The sequence below is a fragment of the Taudactylus pleione genome, unplaced genomic scaffold (assembly GCF_031769625.1).
Source record: "Taudactylus pleione unplaced genomic scaffold, aTauple2 ptg000019l, whole genome shotgun sequence".
NCBI classification, from domain to species: domain Eukaryota; kingdom Metazoa; phylum Chordata; class Amphibia; order Anura; family Myobatrachidae; genus Taudactylus; species Taudactylus pleione.
The window spans coordinates 33,325,749-33,349,570 of record NW_028284421.1 but is presented as its reverse complement, the minus strand read 5'-3'; the positions used below and the strand labels follow the sequence as shown (position 1 = coordinate 33,349,570).

At 42.0% G+C, this 23,822-nt stretch overlaps 2 protein-coding genes and 1 pseudogene across 2 annotated transcripts in view; 2 read left to right on the top strand and 1 right to left on the bottom strand.

The window, feature by feature from the left end:
* Positions 1–2,797: 2,797 nt before the first annotated feature.
* LOC148540506 (putative aarF domain-containing protein kinase 2 pseudogene) lies at positions 2,798–3,345 on the top strand (annotated as a pseudogene).
* Positions 3,346–5,491: 2,146 nt separating this feature from the next.
* On the top strand, positions 5,492–14,415 carry LOC148540505 (putative aarF domain-containing protein kinase 2). Its single transcript, XM_088444704.1, is given in 6 exon segments — positions 5,492–5,497; positions 7,552–7,627; positions 7,630–7,679; positions 8,321–8,416; positions 9,365–9,616; positions 14,410–14,415. Coding segments are annotated over 6 exon segments (486 nt in total).
* A 2,477-nt stretch (positions 14,416–16,892) lies between these two features.
* CRABP1 (cellular retinoic acid binding protein 1) overlaps positions 16,893–23,822 on the bottom strand; it is a 51,697-nt gene continuing 44,767 nt past the window's right edge. Inside the window, exon 4 of the mRNA XM_088444074.1 lies at positions 16,893–16,995. Coding sequence (XP_088300200.1) covers positions 16,945–16,995 — 51 coding nt within the window. The 3' untranslated portion in view covers positions 16,893–16,944. The remainder of the gene's footprint in view (positions 16,996–23,822) is intronic.

The following is a 23,822-nucleotide window of genomic DNA, read 5'->3' as shown; positions in this document are numbered from 1 at the left end:
TAGCAGGATAAAATCCTTGCCAAATCATTCGAAGAGCCATTTACCTCCGAGAAACTAGAGGCAGTGATCAAATCTACAGAATGTTCAAAGAGGTGCTTTCCCCCTTGATGCTCCGTGCTTTCAACGAGGTCTCTGACCTTTCCTGTTTTTCTCCCCAATCTTTGCTCGCCCATATTTCAGTGATTCCTAAAGAGGGGAAGGATCCGGCCCATTGCTCCAGTTATAGACCCATCTCCCTGTTAAACGTAGACCTAAAGCTTTACTCTAAACTAATGTCGAACCGTCTCAAATTATTTCTCCCCAATTTGATCCATTCAGACCAGGTGGGATTTGTCCCTAGTCGTGAAGTCAAGGACAATACTACTAAGGTCTTAGATCTGATCCACAAGGCCATTTCTCGGAAGGTCCCAACTATACTTTTGTCTACAGACGCGGAAAAGGCGTTTGACAGGGTGGACTGGGATTTCTTGATGGGGGTGCTGGTGCATATGGGCTTGGGTCCGACTGGCATTCAGAGAATTCGAGCACTTTACACCACTCCTTCCGCGCGTGTGAAGGTTAATGTGGATCTGTCTGAGCCGGTTTTGATTGCTAATGGTACTCGGCAGGGCTGCCCTCTTTCACCGCTAGTATTAATTTTATGTATGGAGGCCCTGGCGAGGGCCATTCGTCTTAATACTAACATAACTGGGCTGACTGTGGGTGGGAGAGAATATAAATTAGCCCTTTTTTCGGACGATTTTTTGGCGGTAATTACAAACCCACGGACTTCAATCCCTAACATCTTACATGAATTTGATAGTTTTGGAGCTCTTTCTAATTTTAAAGTAAATTTGTCCAAATCTAGTGCACTTAACCTCACAGTAGATCAGAAATGTATGAAGGATATACAATCTTTCTGCCACTTCTCATGGCATCCCACACATATAAAGTATTTGGGAGTTTCCCTTCATAAAGATCTCTCTCAAATATTTTCCTCTAATTTTCTCCCTCTTCTTACTAAGCTCCGAACAGATCTTTTATCTTGGCATCCCAAGAAGATCTCGTGGACGGGACGGATAGGAGTTAAGATGAATATACTTCCCAGGGTCCTGTATCTTTTGCAAACCCAATCACAATACCCCGTTCCTGGTTTACCACACTTCACCGAATTTGTCGAGACTTTGTCTGGGCGGCCCGCAAACCCCGCTTCAAACACGATATACTATTTAGGAAAAAACATCAGGGAGGCCTGCAATTGCCACATTTTCATACCTATCATCATGCAGTCCTACTCATGATGGTGATGGAATGGAGTAGGTTAAATGATAGGAAGCAGTGGACTGATATTGAGGCAGCTTCCTTTCCTTCTGTTGATTCAGGTTTTTTGCCTGCGATACTACCCCGGACTGCTCATCCTCTCCTGAGCCCAATTATTTCCTGTTGGGGTCAGCTTCGTTCCCATCCCCTTCTTTTCCCTATCCCTTCCCCTTTAACCCCTCTATTTGGTAATCTGGCTTTCCCGTCGGGGACACCAGCAAACTCATTTGGACTGTGGAAAGCTCAGGGGATCCTCAAGATTAATCAGCTATTTGAAGGTTCAGAAATTATGAGTTTTCCCTCTGTTCAAGCCAAATGGGTCTTGCCTAACAGCGAGATTTGGAAATACCTGCAGATAAAGCATTTTCTTTCGACACTAGGCCCCCCTAAAACATACGGGAGGGGCAATACTCCGTTTGAGAATGTGTGTAGTTCAGAGACCCCCATCATACCCTCTGTCCGATATCTACACAATGTTAATTGAACGTCTTTTTTTCTGGTACACCCAAATTTATTTCTGATTGGGAATCAGATTTAAAGGGGCTAATAGGAGAGGATGATTGGCCAGAGGTCTGCAGAAATACTTTGGCTACATCTGCAAATGCGTTAATTATGGAGACACATTACAAAGTCCTCTCACGTTGGTACCGCTGCCCCAGCCAGCTTTCTAAAATGTATCCAGGAGTCCCTAGCACTTGTTAGAGATGCAAGACAGAGCCGGGTACAACCTTACACATCTGGTGGGAATGCTCTTCTCTCAGTCCTTTTTGGGACAAAGTAATTGAAACGGCGAGCCTTATTCTCCATAGGGATTTGTCTTCTTGCCCTCGTTTTTGGCTTCTGAATCTCGTGTGGAAACCCTATGCACACTTCAAAAAGTCACTACTGCGTCATATATTAAGTGCTTCCAAAGCCGTGATCCCTGTTCACTGGAAGTCCAGATTTGCCCCCTCCATGACTGAGTGGTGTACACGGCTTAACCACTATATGACTATGGACGATTTAATTTTACCCCACTCGGACAGGAGTAAAAATTTCACTGTGACTTGGCATCCCTGGTTGCAGTGTAAGGTATTGGATCATTATAAGATGCTTAGTCATGATTAAGGAACAGTTCAAACAGACTCCGGTGATATATTTCATATATTTAATAGCCCATTAAAAATAGACGATCGGTGGTATTCGTTTTAAGATCTGGTAGGAGGCATCTTTCTTCTTCTTTCTTCTTCTTGTGTGTTTTCTTTGATTTCCTTCCTTACTTTTTATTCTTCTTTTAATCATTTATTCTGATATAATTGTGTCCGATAAAGGTTTTGCTGTAAAATATGACCATATTGTGCAATATCATTGATTATATTGATATGCCAAATGTTGATTCTTTTGATATGGTTTTTTAATTGATATTCTTTATATGTGAAAGAATTAATGTTTGTATTTTGTTATGGTTTTCAATAAAAACAATGCGTAAAAAAAAAAATCCTTGCCAAAGATAACATTGATGTGCTGCGGCATTAAATATGTAACAACCACAATGCTGTGTGAGAGACTGCCCCAACAGGAGGAGCAAGCTCAGATGGTTCTGTCATCTGGACCTTCATTCGATGACCAGAAGCCTCAGAATACTCTACTAAAGGAGATCAGATTCATTATTAACTTGGGCCTGAGCTCTTGAATTCTCCTCTTGAAGTTTGGACCACTATTATTGGCCTAGCCATTCAAATTCATTCTTTTTGGCTTTATCTTGTGCTGAAGGCAACACAGTGCTAAGGCCCGGCCTGTATTAAACTTGGCCAATGGGCTAGCACTCGTCAAGACCTTTTCTCTGAAGAGTTTTGTGACATGTTTTCCAAGCTACATGTTAATGTGGCCCCACACTCCTGGGAGTACACTGAGCTTTGCTTGAAGAGAGCCTTTGGAGATGATTATAGACATGTACTAAAGTTTTATAACCAGTACCCTATAGCTTCTGGCTGTGTCTCCCATGTATACTTGGCCTATGCATTATTCAGTCTATTCAGCCTACTCAGCCACTGCCAGAGATCATGAGCCAGGTTCAGCCCTCGCACCTCCCATGCCTTAAATGCAAACTGAAATTTTTGGCATTTTAAGCAGCCCAAAAATAATATTGATATCCAGGAGTTTATCAATCTCTTTCCCTCGTAGAAAGATCAGAGGAAGAATTACATCACTTCATCCATGTGGCTGTAAAAGTAAGTACTACAGTAAATCAAAATCAAGATTGTATTCTTCCATAAAGAAGTTTCTCAACAGCCAAATTCAGCCTAGCAGAGGTTCCCAAACGCGGTCCTCAAGGCTCCCCAACAGTTCAGGTTTTAGAGATATCCATGGTTACCTCTGGCCTACAGTGTTTATGTGAAGCAAATAAGTATATAAATTGTACCATAGATTGATTTATCTTTCTATTAGGATATACATTAGGATAACATCTACAAATGATTCTGTTGCATTTACTTTTGGAAATTAAGTGACATAAATTCTGTAAATTCGTTTTTAGAGCATTAAGTTAGTGCTCTAAATAGACTTATTTATCACTAGTGAGCATATTGTAATTTTAATGTGTGTATCCGTCACCGACACAAACGGACAGGCGTTGAGGGCTGATTCAATTCATGAGAATGCAGATTTTCAATTCACTATAAGTATAAACTAGGATCACTTAGGCACAGTGGTGCCCCTCCCCGCTTGGACACCTGTTGTTTCAGGGAGGGTTGTAGGGCACGCCGCCTGCACCCCCCTTGTGACACCAGTGCTTAGGCATTAGGCACCAATTTGTCTACTAACTACACGGTGCAGAAAATATTTGTAACAAATACCCTTCCATTAGGAACAAATACATTCACTGTGCATGTGGCACTGAATGCTTCAATCCTCAGAAATTCTCTCTTGTCTTTAGTGAATTGATAGACTGAATAGAGAATATTGGATCACCCACAAAATGGCTGCCTGCACTGTGTGTTTACACTGCCAGTTTGCCATTGGCAAAGACACAAGTGATAACAGAATGAGTAAATTGTTATAGCACAAATTAGTAACTGACCAAATTTAAACTGGGTACACGCTATACGATGTGTGCCCAGCGATACGACGGGCGACCCCTCCCCCTGCTGACGGGCCGACATATCGGCCGGCCGGGACACATTAGACGATCCGGTGCCAAACCGCCCAATATGTCGGCACCTGCCGCATCCCGCTGCATGGGGTCGTCAGTTGAATCGTCAGGTTGAGCTGCATGTATGGACGACCTGACGATACGGCTGACGACCCCTCAGGAGCGCGCAACAGCTGACATAGTGGGCACACACTACACGATTTAGACAATATGTCGTTCCGATCTGTTGGAAACGGGCATACCGTTCAAGAAATCGTATAGTGTGTACCAGGTGCACACAACAGCCGACATAGTGGGTACACACACTACACGATTTGGATGATATGTCATTCCAATCCATTGGAATCGGGCATATCGTCCGAGAAATCATAGTGGGTACCAGACTTTAGGGATTCATTAAAACAAAGCTCCACGTTTAGCAAAATGATTTATTTTTTTATATATATATTTTTCTCCAACTGATAACATGATGTACTAAAGATTTTATTATTTTCCTCTGCTGCCTCTTTGCTGAAAAAAACAATATATTAAAATGGTTTCTAACCTATCAAATTGGCAGCTCATCCAACATTTATTATTTCTCTGTGAAAAGTAAATATTGACCACTCTTTATTCGCTGCTTATAGAACATTGCCCCAGCCATGAATTATGCAGATTATTTACATTTGAAATAATGTAGTATTTGTCTGCAAATGATTTAACACCTAGTGCTGCAGAGTAGATGGTCATTTAAATGTTATTTTTAATCAGAATCTTTGCAAATTATCTTATTTAATATACAGTGTATATTTGCGTGTTTTCAATAGGGAGCAATAATCCCTAATCTTAGTAGCATGCAAGCTGTGTTCACCTTGTTTTAAAAGACAACTCAGCACAACACACAGAACATATAGAAAGAGCCCATCACATTCTTCTTGATAGGTTTTCCCTTAAGTGTCCCATTTTAACTTCCATTTCCACATTACAGACGTTTCTAGAGACATTACACAGACTGGGTGGGTATGGGATGTCGGCGCTTAGGATGCCGGCGGTCAGAATCCCAACAGGGTTATAATACGACACATGTCGGTTGGTATCCTATTCCTCCCCCTCTCCCTAACCCTCCCTCCCTAGTGCATAAACCTAGCCTTCCCTCCTAATGCCTAAACCTAACCTTCCCCCTCCCCACACCCTAAACATAACCCTCCCCCCTTAGTGCCTAAACCTAACTCTCTCCCTAGTGCGTAACTCTAACCACTAACCCTGCTACTTTCCTCCGGGATGCCGGCGGTCGGGTTGCCAGAATTGGGATTCTGACAGGTGTCGGGATGCCGGCGCCGGCATTCTGAACGCTGGAATCTCCTAGGTCAGTATAGTATTGTACTTTTTTGGTTGTAGTGCATGTGGCTTTGGGAAAAGGGGGAATGGCCTTGAGGGCAGGGGCATGGCCTTGCATGCCGAAACCCAATCAATGCGGGGGTCCCAGAGGTGTGGACTGCCCCCGGGGACCATTGTGATTGCAGTGCCGGCTCCCTCACTCACTGTCAGGAGCCGAGTGCTGCACGTAATGCTACAGTGCAGCACTTGGCTCCTGTCACTGAGAAGGAGTCAGCACTTTGGTGTCATCCCTCGACATCAGGAAGACGTGGATGCCTACATGGAGAAGAGGAAGTGTACAGGGATTGTAGGTAAGTATGTGTGAGTGTAATAAAGTTCTATTTTCACGGTGTGTGTGTCTTGTGTTATTTTAAAATTTTGCAGGTGAACTAGAGGTACCAGCGGGCCCTTAATGCCCTGCATGCTGGTACTTGTGGTTCTCCAAGTACCAACATGCAGGGGAGGCTTGCTGGGACCTCTAGTTCTCCTGTAAAAGACAATGTTATTTAATCTATTTTTATACACAACCAACCCGGCACCCACCGGCCAGGGGTACCAGGGATAGTCCCAGGCTATCAGCCCAGGCCTGGGGTGCCCTGGAGAGGGAGAACCCCGTTATTGGGATCCCCTGCCTAGGCTGACTAGCAGTGTGATATGATGCTTTGGCCAGGGGACCCAGTGAAAGGGTACCTTGGCTGTGGCATTACACCCCGCTAGAAAGAGTCCGGTGTTGGTTTTGGAAAATACAGGGGACCCCCTGTACTTCTTTAGTTCCCTGTATTTCCAAAACCAGGGCCGGCTCACTGAGCCCAGTGCTGGTTGTGCAAAATACGAGGGACCCCCCTACGTCTTTTGTCGGAATCAGTATGATTTACCGCTGGCCGGTTCAAATCCCGACAGCTGAAGCCTGGCAGTGAGATCCCAGCAGGAAAGAGTTTTTTCTATTTACTAACCTTCCCCCCCCTCCCCCAACCCTCCCTTAGGGGTGCCTAACCCTAATCTCCCTCCAAGTGCCTAACCCCCCTCTAAGTGCCTAAACCTAACCCCCCCCTTCCCCGCAGCTTAACGTTAAGTCTCCTGGGTGGGTGCCTAACACTAACCTCCCCCGGGGGTGCCTAACCCCCCCTTCTCCTAGCCTAACCCTAACCTTCCAAGGGGGTGCCTAACCCTAAGTCCCCCCCCGGGAGCCCCTATTGTCCCCCGTATTTTCACAAACAGGACCGGCTCAGAAAAGCCTGGTGCTGGCTGTGCTTATAGGGGGGGACCCCACATCATTTTTTAAAAATAATTTTAACACTTTACAACCTTTACCAAAACAGAAGCATGCACGGGTCTCACTTATCTGTGCATGCATCTGTGTAATTCATACCTGCTCATGCTAAGATCTCCAGCATGAAACAGGTCTATTATTTGGGGATTAGAGGTTCGATTTTGAGTTCGATTTGGTGCTCATTTTCAAATCGAATATTAGTAAATCAGGGATTTGTATGATGGTCTATGTAAAAATACAGATGTTTTTACCGATGTTCGATTTTGAGTTGGATTTGGTTTTATGTTTGATTTGACATTCCATTTTGCCTTTAGTAAATCTCCAAAGGCAAAATCGAATGTGAAATCACACAAAACTCAAAACAGAACATTAGTAAATATACCCCCTAGTCTGCTTTTCAGAGTTTATTTATTCTTTATGATCATAAATATCAGGGGAATAGCCATGAACGTACAGTCATCCTACATTGTGTTGCTAATCTACTGTCTTTCTGCAGATGGATCTGCGGTTTGAAGCAAGAATTCTGGACCTATTTCAACAAAAATTTTACAAAATGGATTTTATTATGACTCCCAGCCCCTGCGATCCTTTGTTTCACAGAACATCCTAGTACGGACCTTTGAAGTGGGTGCTAGTAAAAGGTTGCTGGCACATCATTTATTATGTGTATTTCTAATTGCTGTTTTTAATAGCATAGTACTGTCATTTGTAACAACAAATCAAACATTTGCTTTCTTTTAGTCACATTACACTGACCAAATCTAAAATTTGATTGGCTGCCATTAATTCCAGTGCAGGGTAAGCTTTGGTAACCTGTGGTTCTCTCATACCTCTTTTACACCAGAGTCGGTCTACCCGGGTCGCAGCTTAGTGTAAAAGGGTCCCTGAAAAATAACCTGGGTCAAGAGACCTGGCAATCCAACCCAGGTAGCTACCAGGGTCGGACCCATGAAGGACCTGGGTAATGGTGCAGTGTAAATGGCGCAACCTGAGTTATCTGTCCTGGGTCATGCCTAAAATGAGCTGATTGGTGGTTGTGGAGCAGTCACCTCCCACTTTTTATGACCTCACAAGTTTAGCAGGGCAGACCTAGGTTTAGTGTGAACGGGGCTGACCTGAAAATAACCCAGACCGATGGTGCTTTGTAAACGGGGTCTGACCTGGGTTGGAACCATGTCTCAAAACCCAGGTCGGACCCGGGTTTTTGGTGGAAAAGAGGTATCACTGTTGTGGAATTTCCATATGGTCTCCTTTCTTTGTTATAGGAGGGTGAACCTTTGTCCCTTTTTCTTGGAGAGGCAGGGTCTACTGAAACAAAGGAGAGGATCGCGGTGATGGGAGTAGACATGTTGCTAAGGATGGTAGGTAATTCTTATTTATATAGCACCTATCTATTACACAAAGCATATGTAATCACTCACATCAGTTCCTGTCCCATTGAAGCTTGCAATCTATATTCCCTACCACAGTGGAACACACACTAGTATTAATTTAGTTCAAAGTCAATTAACTTTTTTGTCTTAGAGGTCTGGAAGGAAAATAGAGCTTGAAGATTGTCCACACAGATTCTTCTTTGTAATCGACCCCATTACCCCAGAGCTGTGAGCTAGCAATGCTAACCACTGTGCTACCACAGTAGTTAGCTACTCGAAAATAAGAAATATGAAACCTTTAGAAAAAGGCATTGGGATAAGATTACACTCCTTCATGAGAAAGGAGAATAAAGACTTTTACTGGTTATGTTGGTTTTATTTAAAGAGACAAATTGAACCTGTTTTGTAAAATGACTTGTTTTAGTTTAATAGTTCAATAATTTATCAGCCTATATGCCCCTCACTCCGATCTATTGAAGGTAATCCCCTGAGCCCAGCTTTAACCCTTCTGCTCAACAGGAGGTTACTGATTGTAGCTGAATAGTAGTTATGGTGGAGGCACTGATTTGGCCATGGTTAATTATTTGATGGGTTATTGCAAAATACATATATAGAAGCAGTGCAAACAAATAGCAGAAAAAAACAACACAAGACTTACAGTACAAAACATTGCAGAGCATAGGATATATAACCAATGATGCACATGTAGTCTTAATACCCACAAAAGAAGTGCTGGCTGAACCCAGAAATTCAGTGCCATTGATGGTAAATGGGAGTAGAGTATGATATAATTGAGGGAAGAAGAGCACATGAGGGAACAAGGCCCTGTTCATGAGAACTTACGATCAAGAGAGGTTTACAATCTAGAGGGCATAATAAAGAAGCAAAAAAATGGAACATAGTTTCTTGGACAGATTGTCATCTTTTGCTCTCCAGGTGTTCAGGGATAATTTTGTCCATGCTGATTTGCACCCCAATAACATCCTAGTGCAAGAATTTCTGCAGCATACTTCCAAGCATATCGGCCAGACCACTTTATTGGACATGGGTGACACGTTTATTATATATATCCACCCACGCTGCAGTACACCCCGGCTGGTCTTGCTGGACGATGGCATTATGGCTGAACTGCAGGAGAATGATATTGAGAACTTTCGGTCCATCTTTACTGCAGTAGTCCTGGGACAGGTAAGAGGACAAGTCTAGAAAGTATAATTTTTGGGACTGGTGGACATCAAAGAGATCCCTTTCTGTCAACCTGACAAATACTATCTTGTACAACAATAAACAAAGACGTATGCTTGGAAGATAAAATGCACTGAAGACAGAATTCTCCTTTATCTTCATCATTAAAAATGATAAAATGTATTTATCCTGAAGACAACCTTCATGTTTTGGTGGGTGTCTTTTCTATTTGTCCCTTGCAATAAGCAGACAAATAACATGCTATAATAATAACAACAATATTATTATAGAATATCTCTAAACATTTCCATTAAACAAGTCCAAAGGGAAATTAAAAGAAAACAATAGTTCATCTTTGATAAGATTTCAGTCTTGCAGACCCCATAATCAAATCTTATCAAGAAGTTAAAGTCTTTGAAGCGTCTTTATTTATTAATTTCGAAATAAGACAAGTTGGCAGGGCCTTCAGAACTTGTCTGTTTATTGCAAGAGCCAAATAGAAAAGACACCCACCCCACCGGATCATGAAGGTTGTCTTCAGGATAAATCATCATATATATTGTTGCAAAGGGGGTACTTTTGCCACGTTCTGATGTCCAGAACAGAACTCATTCTGGAAGAGAGATAGACAGGGTTAAATATCCTGCTGTTACCTGCAGGATGGGTTCTACACACAGGTGCATTACATGGGTGTGATTGGTTTGGGATGTGTGGGAAGTATTAAAAAAATCTGTGGGATCCAGTGGGTGGGGCTTCCAACACTGCATAGCAGCCGGACGATAGCTAGGGCTGGTGGGTTCCGCTAGTGTTAGGAAGTCGTGGATTGTGTCAATTGTTGTGTTACAGTTTATCTGTGACAAACGCACACACATTCCCACAGTATATATATGTGGTGCTGAAAACCAAACAAACCGAAACTTTGGGGTTCTGAGTCGTCCGGATCTCACATATTTTGGATTGCATTTAAGTCCCTCCCTTGTGATTTCAGGTACTGTGAGGTGGTCAAAATTGACTTCATATTAATGATATTGGTGTTAATAATACCATAGGAACAAACACATACTATTTGTATCAATTTTTAAAGAAATCCAAAACCGAAACCAAACCAAAACACTTGAGGATGGTTTTGCTAAAACACGCCGATGATTTAGAACCAGAGCCAAAGCATGGGGATCTTTATTCATCTCTAATTAATATACAGGTATGTGACGCTTTTCCTTCATAGCTGGTAAGTGTAAATCTTTCATTTTGGTAAAATAATGAGCATTTGAGATAAGAGAAAACAATAATTTCACCAAACACAGAGGGCCTGGTTCTGAGTTGGGCACAACTGGGACTGTGGGCATGATTCAGAGTATCACGGTAAGCAGTAGCAGATGTGACGGTTGTTGCAGCCGCTAATGCTAAATTATGCTAATGCCTGCATGCTTCCTACTGGCATCGCAAATCGATGCCTGCGTCCAAAGATGCAACATTGCATCACCATTGCGACCATTTCACTCCTTCCAGGTATGTTACAGATCTGGGATGGTGGTACTAGCTGCAGGAACCCCTGTAAGTGAAAAATTAAGATGGGCACCAGAAACAATGAAAAAAAGATTTGCATATTAAATTTGCCCAGTCAGATTGAAGTTCACAAACTTAAGTAAAGTCCAAGAATCTGATCGATCCTCTCCATCTGTCCATTAAAATAGGGATGGTAGACAGAAGAAAGCACGGTACTTGTGTACTTTACAGACTCATTGAAGAGAGAACCCTAGTGTCCTACACTCATTATTATTATTAGCAATCATGGTAATGTCTAAATCCCCTTCACGAAGAGGACCCTGACGTTGTCAGTGTCCAGCGTCGTGTCCAGGGTCATTCCCTACCATCCAAGTGGACATAGAGGGGGAATATAACCTTGTGGTGAGCCACCGAGCCCGCAAGGAGACAACTTTCTTCTTTAGGTGGGGACAACTTTCGGTACTTGTGTACGTAAAGTACACAAGCACCATTTAAAACATTCATTGGGTTCTCTCTGCAATGAGTCCGTAAAGTACACAAGTACCGAAAGCACTTCCTATTTACTACAGCTTCTAAAACAGACAAGTGGGGATGTTGCAACCAATCACATTCTAGCTATAAATTATCTATTGCATTTTAGAAAATGATGAAATATGATTGGTTGTTATGGTCTACACCATAACGTGTTTGTTTTAAAAGCTATAGTAAATCTACCCCCTGGTTTCCCATCTGTGCACCTCGATGGCCTTCACAGTTCACTTAATGGTGAATGCTAACTCTTGCTCCAGGGACATTCTTCTGCATACTAGAAGTGCATTTAACTTGATAAAAATGTGAACTGTGCAGAGTTGTAAGTGTCCGCCTCCTACCACTTCAGTATAATCACTTTAATTAAATCTCCACTTAAAATACAGTGCAATTATTTAAGGCTTGTTTGTGCTGCTTTGTAAATATAGGCCCACCATACTCTGCCTAACTCTTCCCAGCAGCCAGTGAAAAAGTCATCACTTTTGCAAACACCGTCAAAATGAAAATAATCTTTGACTCTTAAGGTGCATACACACGTAAAGATTTTCTGTCCAACCATCCAACTAGTTGATTGGTTGGAATGAAAATCTGGTAAGGTATGAAAGTAAATGATAATCAGCAATTTGCTCCCAAACGCCGAAAAATGGACAAAAACTGTTGTTTGAACAAATTGTTTAGATCAAACATTTAACAAACTTGTCTGACGACCATTTTCATCTGTTTTCTGGCATTTAGGAGCAAATTGCAGATCATCAGTTACTCCCATACGTCACCAGATTTTCATTCTAACCAATCAACTAGTTGGATGATTGGACAGAAAATCTTTACGTGTGTATGCAGCTTTACACATCCTTGGTGATGGAGATGGGGTTTGGCCAGTACTTTCAAAGAGCTACCTTTTGAACCTTTATACAGAAAGCGCAATTAGGGACATTCAATCCATTGTGATAAAAACACTAAAATGTACGATAATTACACAATGTACTAAGGAAAGCCCCCATTCAGTTCACTGAAAACCGCTTTTGCACTATAATTTCTGAAGGATTGTATGAAAAAATGAAGGAGCAAAGATGGCTCCAATATCTACATTCCTCAGTGACCAAAATGACAGTCTGTGGTATCCATCCTCCGCTGTGTGTGTGACCTGTGTGGTCTGAACCAAACAATGGTTCTGTCTGGCAAAATACATGTAGCTGTATAGATATTAGTTATCCTAATAGAAAACAGAATGTCTTTTATTGAAATAGCTTTATTATGTGACAAAGTAACCAGAAATGACATGGAATGTGAAACAGATCATAGGCACAGTACACAATACAAAAAACTTTGCAGAAACTATGAGTTTTTGTTAAAGGGCTGGTGCTACGTTGTGCATCCAGTCCCCTTCGGCAGCAAAGGATTAAAGACAGACTGTGCCCTTACGAAATGCAGCCTTGGTTCAGATGTTTTGCAAAAAAGTCAATTTTAATCTTCATGTCACAAGAAGTTTCTTTGTTGCTAGTGTACTCACCAGGCTAACACAGTATTAACAGACTTACATGAGCATTTATTAACCTCCTGTACTGTACAATCTGAAGAATACAGGTAAGTAATTTGCTATGATTGGTTAATAAGTTTATCTATTAAAAACTTATAATATCAGGAGTGTATTGTCAGTGTAATGTCAGCCTCTGCAATAGTCATCAATGAGAAACCCTTTGCTCACATGGGGGCAGAATCTGAATAGGACAGATCTCTGTGCATGGACACAAACTGAGATGCACAGATGGGCATTTACCCATTTATGCTTATGTCCATCCTATTCTGAGTCATACAGAACTTGGCCGGATCTATTGGTTTGTGAAATTAGGTATTTTGGAGCGACAACAATGTAAGAGCAGAACTGCCCTGGCTTGTGGGAGTGTCATAGGCGTGTATGAAATGCTCCATGCTAGTCTGAGCCATGTGTATGGGGAAGGGGATCCTGTTTCTGATGGATCTCTTGCACCTAGCATGGGGCTGATGCAAGTGCTGATTACAATGATCACGGTTGCGGCTGTGGACGGATAAACAATGGCTGGTGCGACCATATGCATGAAGCCGTAAATCTGGCTGGCACACTTGTGGCCACTTTGTGCCGACAATCTGACTATAGGAACTAAAGCCAAAGAGATTTAGTAGATTTTGACTGTAAAATAAGTAAAAATGTGGTTCCTGTATCTTCATTCTGCTGCCCAGCTAGTGGCCCAGAATTACTTCTTGTTTTTTTTTTTTTGAACAAAGGCAAATCTCTCAATGCAAAAATGAAAAACTTGCAAATAATGTATTGGTAATAATGACTAACGTCTCTATAAAATGTGTCCAACCTTATGAAAATAAGTACATCTAACAAAAAAGATCAGCAAACCTATTAAAACATGGTGGAACTTAATACATTAGGAACATTTGTAATACAATACAAGCCAAATCATAAGCATTCTACATACTGTAACTGGTGGAACCAATAACTCCTTTACTGCACTAGGTCACAGGCTGCCTTATGGGGGCACACACTAATCTCTGAAGGCGACAGTGACGGTGGATAGGCCAAGTTTACTGGGAAATACTTATCAACTGGAGCCTTGGGGGTCTATTTACTAACCCTTGGAGAGAAATAAAGCTGACCGAGATAAAGTACCAACCAAACAGCTCCTAACTGTCATTTTTTAAATACAGTCTGTACACTGACAGCTAGGAGCTGATTGTATGGTACTTTATCTCTGTCAACTTTATCTCTTTCCAAGGCTTAGAAAATAGACCCCTCGGTTACATAGAAATGTGCTATTAATCTTTACCTGCCGCATAATGAACCACTTGTCAGATTGCTTTGAAATATGGTGAATTTAGATTGTTTCTAAGGTTGTTTGCAACATTTGGGGCTGCTATGTAAAATAGAATGGAAGATAGAGATATGTTCCACTTGTGGAACGTTGGCAAGTAAAAGGTTAAGGCATGTATATAGCAATATATATAGCAGAAAGAGCTGATTTTATAAATGGCACAATAGATTCAATTCAGGTGCTAGTCTTAGAGGTGCTAGATATACTTGTGAATGGTACAGAAAGAGTTAAGTTAATATTGCCATCTGCGCTAATGAAGTATAAATCATTTGGGAGATATGTGGTTAAAATACCTAGTGGGGTTAGAGCTTGTGGTATGTACTCCTTTACCTTACATTCAAGGGGCACTTCAGTGTCTCCAATATAACTCAAAATAATAAATTGTTAGTAAAGAATACAAAGTACAAAGCTAGTCTAGAACAATGAAATGCAGTTGCTCGGTGTAAAAGTACATAGATTAGGAGGGTACTCAGAAGACATTTGCACAAATTGGAGCTCATATAAAGTGGGACTTAAAGGCAATTTTCACCTTTTTTTTACATGTATACCAAGACTTTTTATGCATTCATAGCCATGCTGAGATGCATTTTACTTTTATGATATCTACTACTAATGGACAGGACAGGGGTTGAAGTGACCAAGGGGTCTATGTACTAAGCCTTGGATGAAGATAAAGTACCAGCCAACCAGCTCCTAAATGTCATTTTTCAAACACAGCCTGTGACATGGCAGTTAGGAGCTGATTGGCTTGTACTTTATCTCTGTTCACTTTATCGTCATCCACGGCTTAGTAAATAGACCCCCAAAGTACAGCATGGGCGTGTTCATGCAGAATGCTTCCCATGCTGACCACCTCGTAGAGACATATGCGATTGTTTAGTGGCAAATCACTTGCGGGTGCTCAATTTCTGCTGCAAAATACGAACTGATGATGGTTGATGACCACTTCTGAATGGCTGAATGCATCTGAATCCCTCCCACTTATGCTAATGCTATAGTAATGTTGCTGATGCAATCTATTTGCATTATTACAGTGATATTAGCAAACTGCCTGCAGCACAAAAGCATGTTTCAATTTCAATGTAATCTTTTCATTGAGAAAGCAATAGCTGTGTGTATTAATTTGAATGTAATTCAAATTCTAATTATGTCTTTGCGTATTTGTCTTATTTCCGTATTATTGACATGATGAATGCAATGTTATTTATAACACTGGGCCTAATTCAGAGTGGTACGCGATGAAGATATTTTCACAGTTGAGCGATAATCGGCAATCAGTGCATGTGTCTAAATCACACTGCGCATGCGTCATGGTACATGACCATAGTCACTTGCAGCGACTATTTACTGCAGTGTGATTGACAGGCAGGATGCATTTGGGGGAGGTAACGGGGAGTGTTGGCAATTCAGGCGTGACGTGACTGTTTCAGGGGCGTGTCACAGCGTTCATTGCGATCCCGTATGCAAGAAATTTGGCTCCAGCGTCTCAGTTCCCCCATTCTGCGGGGCCATAGGCTTACTAGGGACTGTAATAATCAAATGATCTTTGACCAATGTTGCGTCTTTGTACGCAGATGCTTGGATTTGTAAAGCCGCAGGTGGGTGTCTCAATAAATCTCTCGGCCCCTGCGACATTTGCATATTTTCACATCGCTTCTGTGCACACACGTTCGTGGCAGCGGCATTAGCGTACAGCTCTGAATCAGGCCCTCAGTCCATACATGTACTATATTGTGTACTGTATTTATAGCACTTACCACTACCACTGTAAGGTCTCAGCTCCTGGCGTAAACCAGGCGCATTTATTACTGTTCACTCTGGGAGTAAAGCAGGCGCATATTCCACCCTTGCCGAATTGGACACATCTTACATATATTGCCAACTCTCCAAACTAAGTATAATGTGCCATTTACTTTTATGAATTAGACGCATATACTGTCCAACTCAGCATGAGCCCCATTCTGTATATTTGGGATACATAGTATTAACAAAACCACTTTAGCGGGTAGTTGGTTAACATTTACCATTACAAGGGGGAACTTTTTTTGCAAAGTTAAGCAACCCCTGTCAAGTTACAGTAAATAACCAAAATTTATTAGCGTAGTGGGTTCTTTATAAGATTCAGTTGGCTAGGATGAAATGTATGGAATTGCCTTCTTTGTCCAGTAATGACCCCTGTCCTGGCAGAACATAGTGGTACAGTACGTCTTAGAAGAAGTGCTTGGTTGTATATATAGCAATAGATAGCACCAATACACAATGAGAGTTTTAACTTCACTTAAGAATTACTTTCAATTAAAAACTGCATTTTCTAAGAGCGCTGTCTGATTTACTAGTGAATGACAACACTATTTTAAAATCTCAAAGTATACAACAGGTGGGCTGGTGTGACAGGAAAATGATCCCTACGTTCATGACAGAAGATTCCGAGTCCCTGTCTCATGCTCTCACATATATTCGTGTACAGACTACGTCATCTGCCCCGAAAACCTGTAACAAAGAACAGTACAATTAGTTTTACTAAATATCAAAGGGGGGGAAATATGTTCATGATGCTGACCTTCAAAGCTGTCATTTGCATTCATTTACTACAACTAAATTTAATTGAAAAACACAACCATAGAAAGTAGAAACCCATCATACAGAATATTTGCTATACAGCATGTAAATTACCATTAATATTATGAAATGTGTTACATGTGTTTCATCTTGGAGCAATTTAAGAGCACTGTATGGGGTGCATAATAAAAGATGCAACTATGTGCAGAAGATAAAGGTATCAGGTTAGTCAAGATTTGTGTCCCATTCTGTGTTTTTACTGTATGCATCTTATTGCTAATATTGTGGATGCCTTGGTGTGGGTGAGTTTAGAAAAGTACCCTGGGCCTCATTCTGATCAGGCGTACGCACACTGAAGGGAATTAGACACCTGTTTCATGGGGTAGGTGGGAGTCCAGATAGTAATGATGATAACTGCAGCTATGGACATAAAAACAAGCAGGATGGGCTTCCATATACAGACGCACAGATCTTTGGCATACTCGGAATGAATACACAGGCAGGCTGGATTACCAATGTTTCAATGCTTTATGTGTTGCATTTTCTCAGTGCAGAGTGGCTCTCGAGTCCCTCTCATCAGCATCACGTGTGACATGTCCGTGATGCTGAGGAGGGGGCTTAGGTGCAGCTCTGCCGGATGGCACCCATGTGAGTCATCGGCGGGGGAGGTCTCTGTGTGGGTAGAGGGGGTGGACGCAGGCACCATGTGGCTTGGAGGGGGCCCCCATAACTTATTTGCCCTGGGTCCCCCATAAGCCTTAATCCGGCTCTAGCAGGGCCGATTATTGGTATAAGCACTCATCACTTTTCAACATATATATCTCCCCTTTTTGTTTTCCTTTCAGTACCCCTACACTTCAAGTTTTTGGAATAATTCAACAAGAATCAATGATGCAAAAAAAAAATAAGAAGTGTAACCAAACTGGCCAAAAAAAGTGTTTGTTTATTTTCTCCTTAAAAAGCAAAAGAGTGAACTAAAAGCAAATGTGTTTTGCTCGTCACTATTCAATTGATTTGCCCTCACGTGTTTTCAGGACAGCATGTAGGTGATGGGGCCATCTATGGAAAACCTCATTTTTCCATAGCACAGGGCGCTATTGTCTGATGATCACAGTTGTTTCACAGGTGAACGCAGACGCTTCCGCAGCTGTGACTTTTGCCACAATCGCATCTGCGTCTGTATGCTAATATCGCATTCGATTGTGGAAGGACCGGGACACCCGCTTGCAGCATCTTAAGACCATGTATTTTTGTCCACTGCATTTTAGATACACCATCAGTGCACCATTGAAACTTGCACTAGCCCTATGGCAGGTGCAGTTTCTTCAGCACATCCATGACACGCCCGCAATAGTATTGCCACCCTGTTACCTCCCAAGAACAGCCACTATAATTCCCAGACTCTGCATCCGATCTGTTTTGCATTTCTGGCGCAGCCAACTGTGTGCATATCGCCACTGCATCCACCTCTGAATCAGTGGCAATAGCTTCTAAGGGGCCTTACCATTTGCAATAGGGGACACTCCTCTGTTTCAAACATGGGTCGCCACACATGTAAAGGTCCAATTATGGAGGTGATAGGGAACATATGGCTCGATTCAGACCCGCTCGCTAGACGCATACGCTCGCACCCAGCGTATGCAAATCTGGCACACACCCAGCAAGGCAGGCGATCGCACGGAAAGGCATAAGCACGCCCACTATGTCTTGGCATGCGATCACTTTGTGTATGTAGACGCCCACCAGCCTGCCTTAAGATGCCCAATTGCACACGTCATCTCCAGGAAGTGTATACAACCATCGGTACATCGGGTAATATCGGAAGTGAACTCAGCGCTTGAGGTTGACTATACCCTACATCAACCACTGCGATCACTTTAGTGTGAAAGACAACCTGGTGACGTGTACTATGATGCTGCCTGTTAATTATGCACGCCTCTGAAACGGCGTTAAGATGCTCAGGTACGCCTGCGTTCGCACCTCCACTCCCCCGTTGTTAATGGCCAGCCCCTGTCACCACCCACAGATGGCTTCTCCTGTCACTCACTCCGCTGGGCTGTCTATATGCAGCGAGCGAACGCTTTCCGATCTCCCCCCTGGTTCGCACATGCACACTGTGATGTGTACGCATGTGCAGAATGGGAAAATCAGCCAGTTACAAACGAACACATCCTAGCAAGTGTATCTGAATCAGGTCCATAGTGCCCTCCCATCCATATACAGAAAATGTATGTTTTTAGTAATGCAGGATAATATTATCTGGTGATAGGGGACCACATGATTTTAAGAAGGTACTTGGCATTCCAAGTTTACTGGGTGCTGAAAACAAATGTAGAACTGCAATGCACTGTGTGCAGGAGGGGAGGAGTAGGATGCTCAGCAACTTTACTGACTGTTCTTCCCAACATTTTACTTCAGCTGTCGTTTGCTCCCTCAAACTCAATCTTTAATAAATTAAACAATTAATATTTTCACCAGTCAACAGTAATTACACTTGACATCTGTATTTTAAACACGACAATAAACCCTATGCCTCAAGCTCAGTACCAATGTGTCATCCTTGACTCACAACTATGTTTTGATCCCCCGAACCAATCTGTCTCAAACACTGCTACATGCATCTTGGACACATCTTGCAGAGCCTTAAGTAGGAGTGTGCGACTGGTACCATCTCCCAGAGTTTAGGGCCCCGTGGGCAGCACATTTGTTGCCCTACGGCCCTTGCATCTGACTAGCAAGGTGTCTGCAACGGCACCGCTTCAGGGCTGCTCAGAGCGTCCAAAGGTGTCCCCGCCCCCTAACGTAATGTCACAAGCTCGGGGGCAGGTCCAGCAGAGAGCAGCGCCGTCCTCACTAATTACTTGCTCACTTTTCCGGTTACAGGATTAGTTTCAGGCTGCACCCATATGCAAAATGTCTTCCCTTATACAACAAGATTTATTTAAGTTTTATTTCAAATTTACCAAATGTCCCACCTTCTTAACTGACCTAAAATATTCAACATGATTTATCACTTCTACACTGTTCATGCAATACTTACCATTATACTCTTTTTGTACTTACAATAAGTAACCTACTTACCCCCAAACCAACACTGTTGTATGCCTAATATACAGCCGCAATAAGCACTCTTTATCATTGCAAGTTGGCTGAATCTATATGGAATCTGTGGCATTTAGCTTTACGTATCAAAGTCCACTTTCCTACATATTATAAACTTGTCAGCTGTGTCCTCTTACCTCACTGTCTGTTTACTGTATATGTTCCAATTTTAAAGCTCTGTGGAATATGCTGGAAGTATATAAATAAATGCTAATAATAATATTTTTTACTCCATTGCTTGTGGCTTTATGCCAAGTGCTACATGGAGGTGCAAATGGGTACCACTGAAAGGGTATGTAGTTAATAGACCGGCGGATGCGAGGCCACTGGTCTAAATCCCGTCTATACATGTCCAACACGGAACTTAAGATAGGCGTCGAAATACCAATGCCTATTTTAATCCCGACGCTGGAAGCCCATCCCCCGCCATCCCAATCATCAAGAGCCGGGTAAGTATACTACTTAGCCCGGGGATGAGGGGGTTAGGTTTAGGGACCCCTAGGGGGACTTAGGGTTAGGCACCCCCCCGGGGAAGGGGGGGTTAGGGTTAAGTCCCCCCCTGGGAGGGTTAGGTTAGGGTGTGGGAAGTAGGGGTTAGGTTTAGGCACCCCCCGGGGGGACTTAGGGTTAGGCACCCGCTGGAAGTTTTAGGGTTAGGCACCACTAAGGGAGGGTTAGGTGGTAGAGAAGTGAGGATCAGGGTACTTACCAGTCGGCGACGGGATGTCCTCCTGTCGGGCTGCCGTAGTCGGGATTTGAGCCGTCGGTATTTCAATCCCATTCCATATATTTTGTTGTGTGGAATGGCCATGTGCTGTTCTAAACAGCTATTGACTTCAATAAAATTAGAGATGAGCGGTTCGGTTTTGGCTCGGATTTTCCCACCAAGTTTGTTTCTCAGAACAAAGCAAAACATCCTTTTACGGGCATCTGTGCCAACATGGTGACATATGTGCATTAAGTTTAGTCCAGTCCTCAAGCACACCCAACAGCTCATGTTTTCAGGATTTCTGACTGTGGAAACAGTTGGCATAATTACTGACACAGCCAGGTAGACTAAAGCCCTGTACACACTGGACGATTCATATGAACGATAACGATATCTTTCAATGATATATTGCTCAAGTTGTCCAGTGTGTATGCACTTGCCGACGAACGATGCACACTCCGTGAGTCGTTAACGATATCCCCAGTTGTCTGTACATGCAGTAAAATCTGGGGATATCGTTAATTATTCCATGCTGCCGAATGCAGCAAGCCCCTCCCCCGCTGTTCATCGTTGCTGGCATGGGCAAGTGTGTATGCTCTTACTGATGCCGGCAACCCCGACGGGTCCGCCGCATCCGACATCGCTAGGTACACACATCGCCTAGTGTGTACCCAGCTTAAGACACTTGTGTATGGTTAAAGGAATCCTGGAACATGAGCTGTTGGAGGTGCGTGAGGACCAGATTTGGGAAACACTGATATAACTATTGAAATCTAAAGTTAAAATACAAAAACTTCTATTTCACATGACAGTGTGCTACAGTATATACTATAAAACCTTGCCGATGCCAAATATGTGAGACCTGTGTCAGAAGAGCAACTGCGTCAGGTTTGGGGAGGAGTAGAATATCTGAAAGTGGATTTTGTAATCAGGGATAAAAGATAATAATAAAAAGGCAATTTTGGAGATGAAACAACATTTTGGACTAAGGTTTTAATGAGCAAAACACAATGACCTCTTTGAATATGGTTAATATTAATGAGCTTTGCGTCAAGAAACAAAGACTTTCTTGTTTTAATCTGACGTTCTTATTGACCTGACTGTCTGGCCAGGCTAGCCCATCAGTATATACTAATGAGGAGTTTGTGTTTAAAGATTCCCCTTACTTAAACAACAATGTGCACCAGATATAGCAACAAACTTGTTAGCTGATTAAAATAATTTTTTAATTTATAGTTTTCATTTTCACATAGTCTGTCTATATATAGCTGTTTCCATTTCAGTATATTCATGTAATCAATAGTTGCTTACAATTACAATCAACTAGTTGGCTGGTTGGATAGATAATCTTTAGATGTGTGGCCAGTTTAAGTATACTGACATGTCGGGGCAGTGCCTGCCGCAGCTGTCCCGCACAAAGACCCCCAGCTAGACTCACCACACTGGGGGCCCCACAAACCTCAATCCGGCCCTGTGTGTGTGTGTGTGTGTGTGTGTGTGTGTGTGTGTGTGTGTGTGTGTGTGTGTGTATATATATTTGGGACTGTTGGCTGCCTCATGCACTGTGGAGAACTACCTCTCTCTTCTAATCAGATAAGCTGCTTAAAACATCAACTTACCTCTACTTTGTTTTTATTTATTTATTTTTTACTGCCAGTTATTATTTTTATATGGTCACATTCATTTATTTTTTATGTGTGCTGTTTACTAATAAATTGTCATAATTTTTATCATACTTTGCACTAGCACTTTGTTACCTATTGACTTGATATATTTATTTATTATTTAGCGTGGAATACATTTTCCTATATGTTCTGAGTTATAACCAGACTTATCATACTTTGCACTAGCACTTTGTTACCTATTGACTTGATATATTTATTTATTATTTAGCATGGAATACATTTTCCTATATGTTCTGAGTTATAACCAGACTTATCATACTTTGCACTAGCACTTTGTTACCTATTGACTTGATATATTTATTTATTATTTAGCGTGGAATACATTTTCCTATATGTTCTGAGTTATAACCAGACTTAATTGCACTTGAAATTAATAACTCATTTGTGTTGTATTGTATCTTTCACTGTTGTGTTTTAACACATATAGCAAACTAGTCGCCTGATTATCAATTCCCCTTTTTTATATATATATATAAATTACAGTCATAAAAATCTGTATGTAAAATTTAAGGTGACAGATACCCATCATTTTTTGGGGGGCCCATCTTATTTTTTTTGAGGGGGGGGTAGAAAGACTGTAATATTGTGAACTTCATGGTGGGGTTATCATGATGTGCTTAGGGAAGCCAAAGTCTGCTTTGCCCCTACACCAAGAGTTAATAATTTGGCATTGTTAAGATAGCTTACACCACACCTGTTATCTGGTATCTGGTTTGAAGCCAAATACTATTGTTTCTATTACTTATTTATTTATTTTGGCAATGTCATTTATTTATTTATGTACATATTTGTTTATTTAATAACAAGAACAATATTATTTGTTTATTTGACACCAGAGGCATTCATATTTATTTCATTATCAAAAGGGGCAATATTGTGTATTTATCAAGAGTGGTGGCAACACTTGTGTGGCTCATGTGCATACTTGCACTTGTAGTGTTACAAGAATGTGCACTATATTTTGTAAGTAGCACCGTGGTACCAAAAGTCAGCAGTACCAGTAAGGATAACTCAGAATTGGACCATTACTTTCTCGGTGCATGGACCTGTTAATTTATTCAGGCCCCTCCCTATCATTTCAAAAACATACTGGTAGGTTAATTGAATTCTGACAAAGCAAGCTAAGTCTATATGTGTGTCCATGCAGTGGTGGATTTGGTCACTGAGAGCACGGGCCCTATGCTCTCCACAGTGGCTTCCCACAGCCCCTGGGTGACCACCACACCAGGCCGATCCACAGGCCCGGTGACAGGGTCATGTAC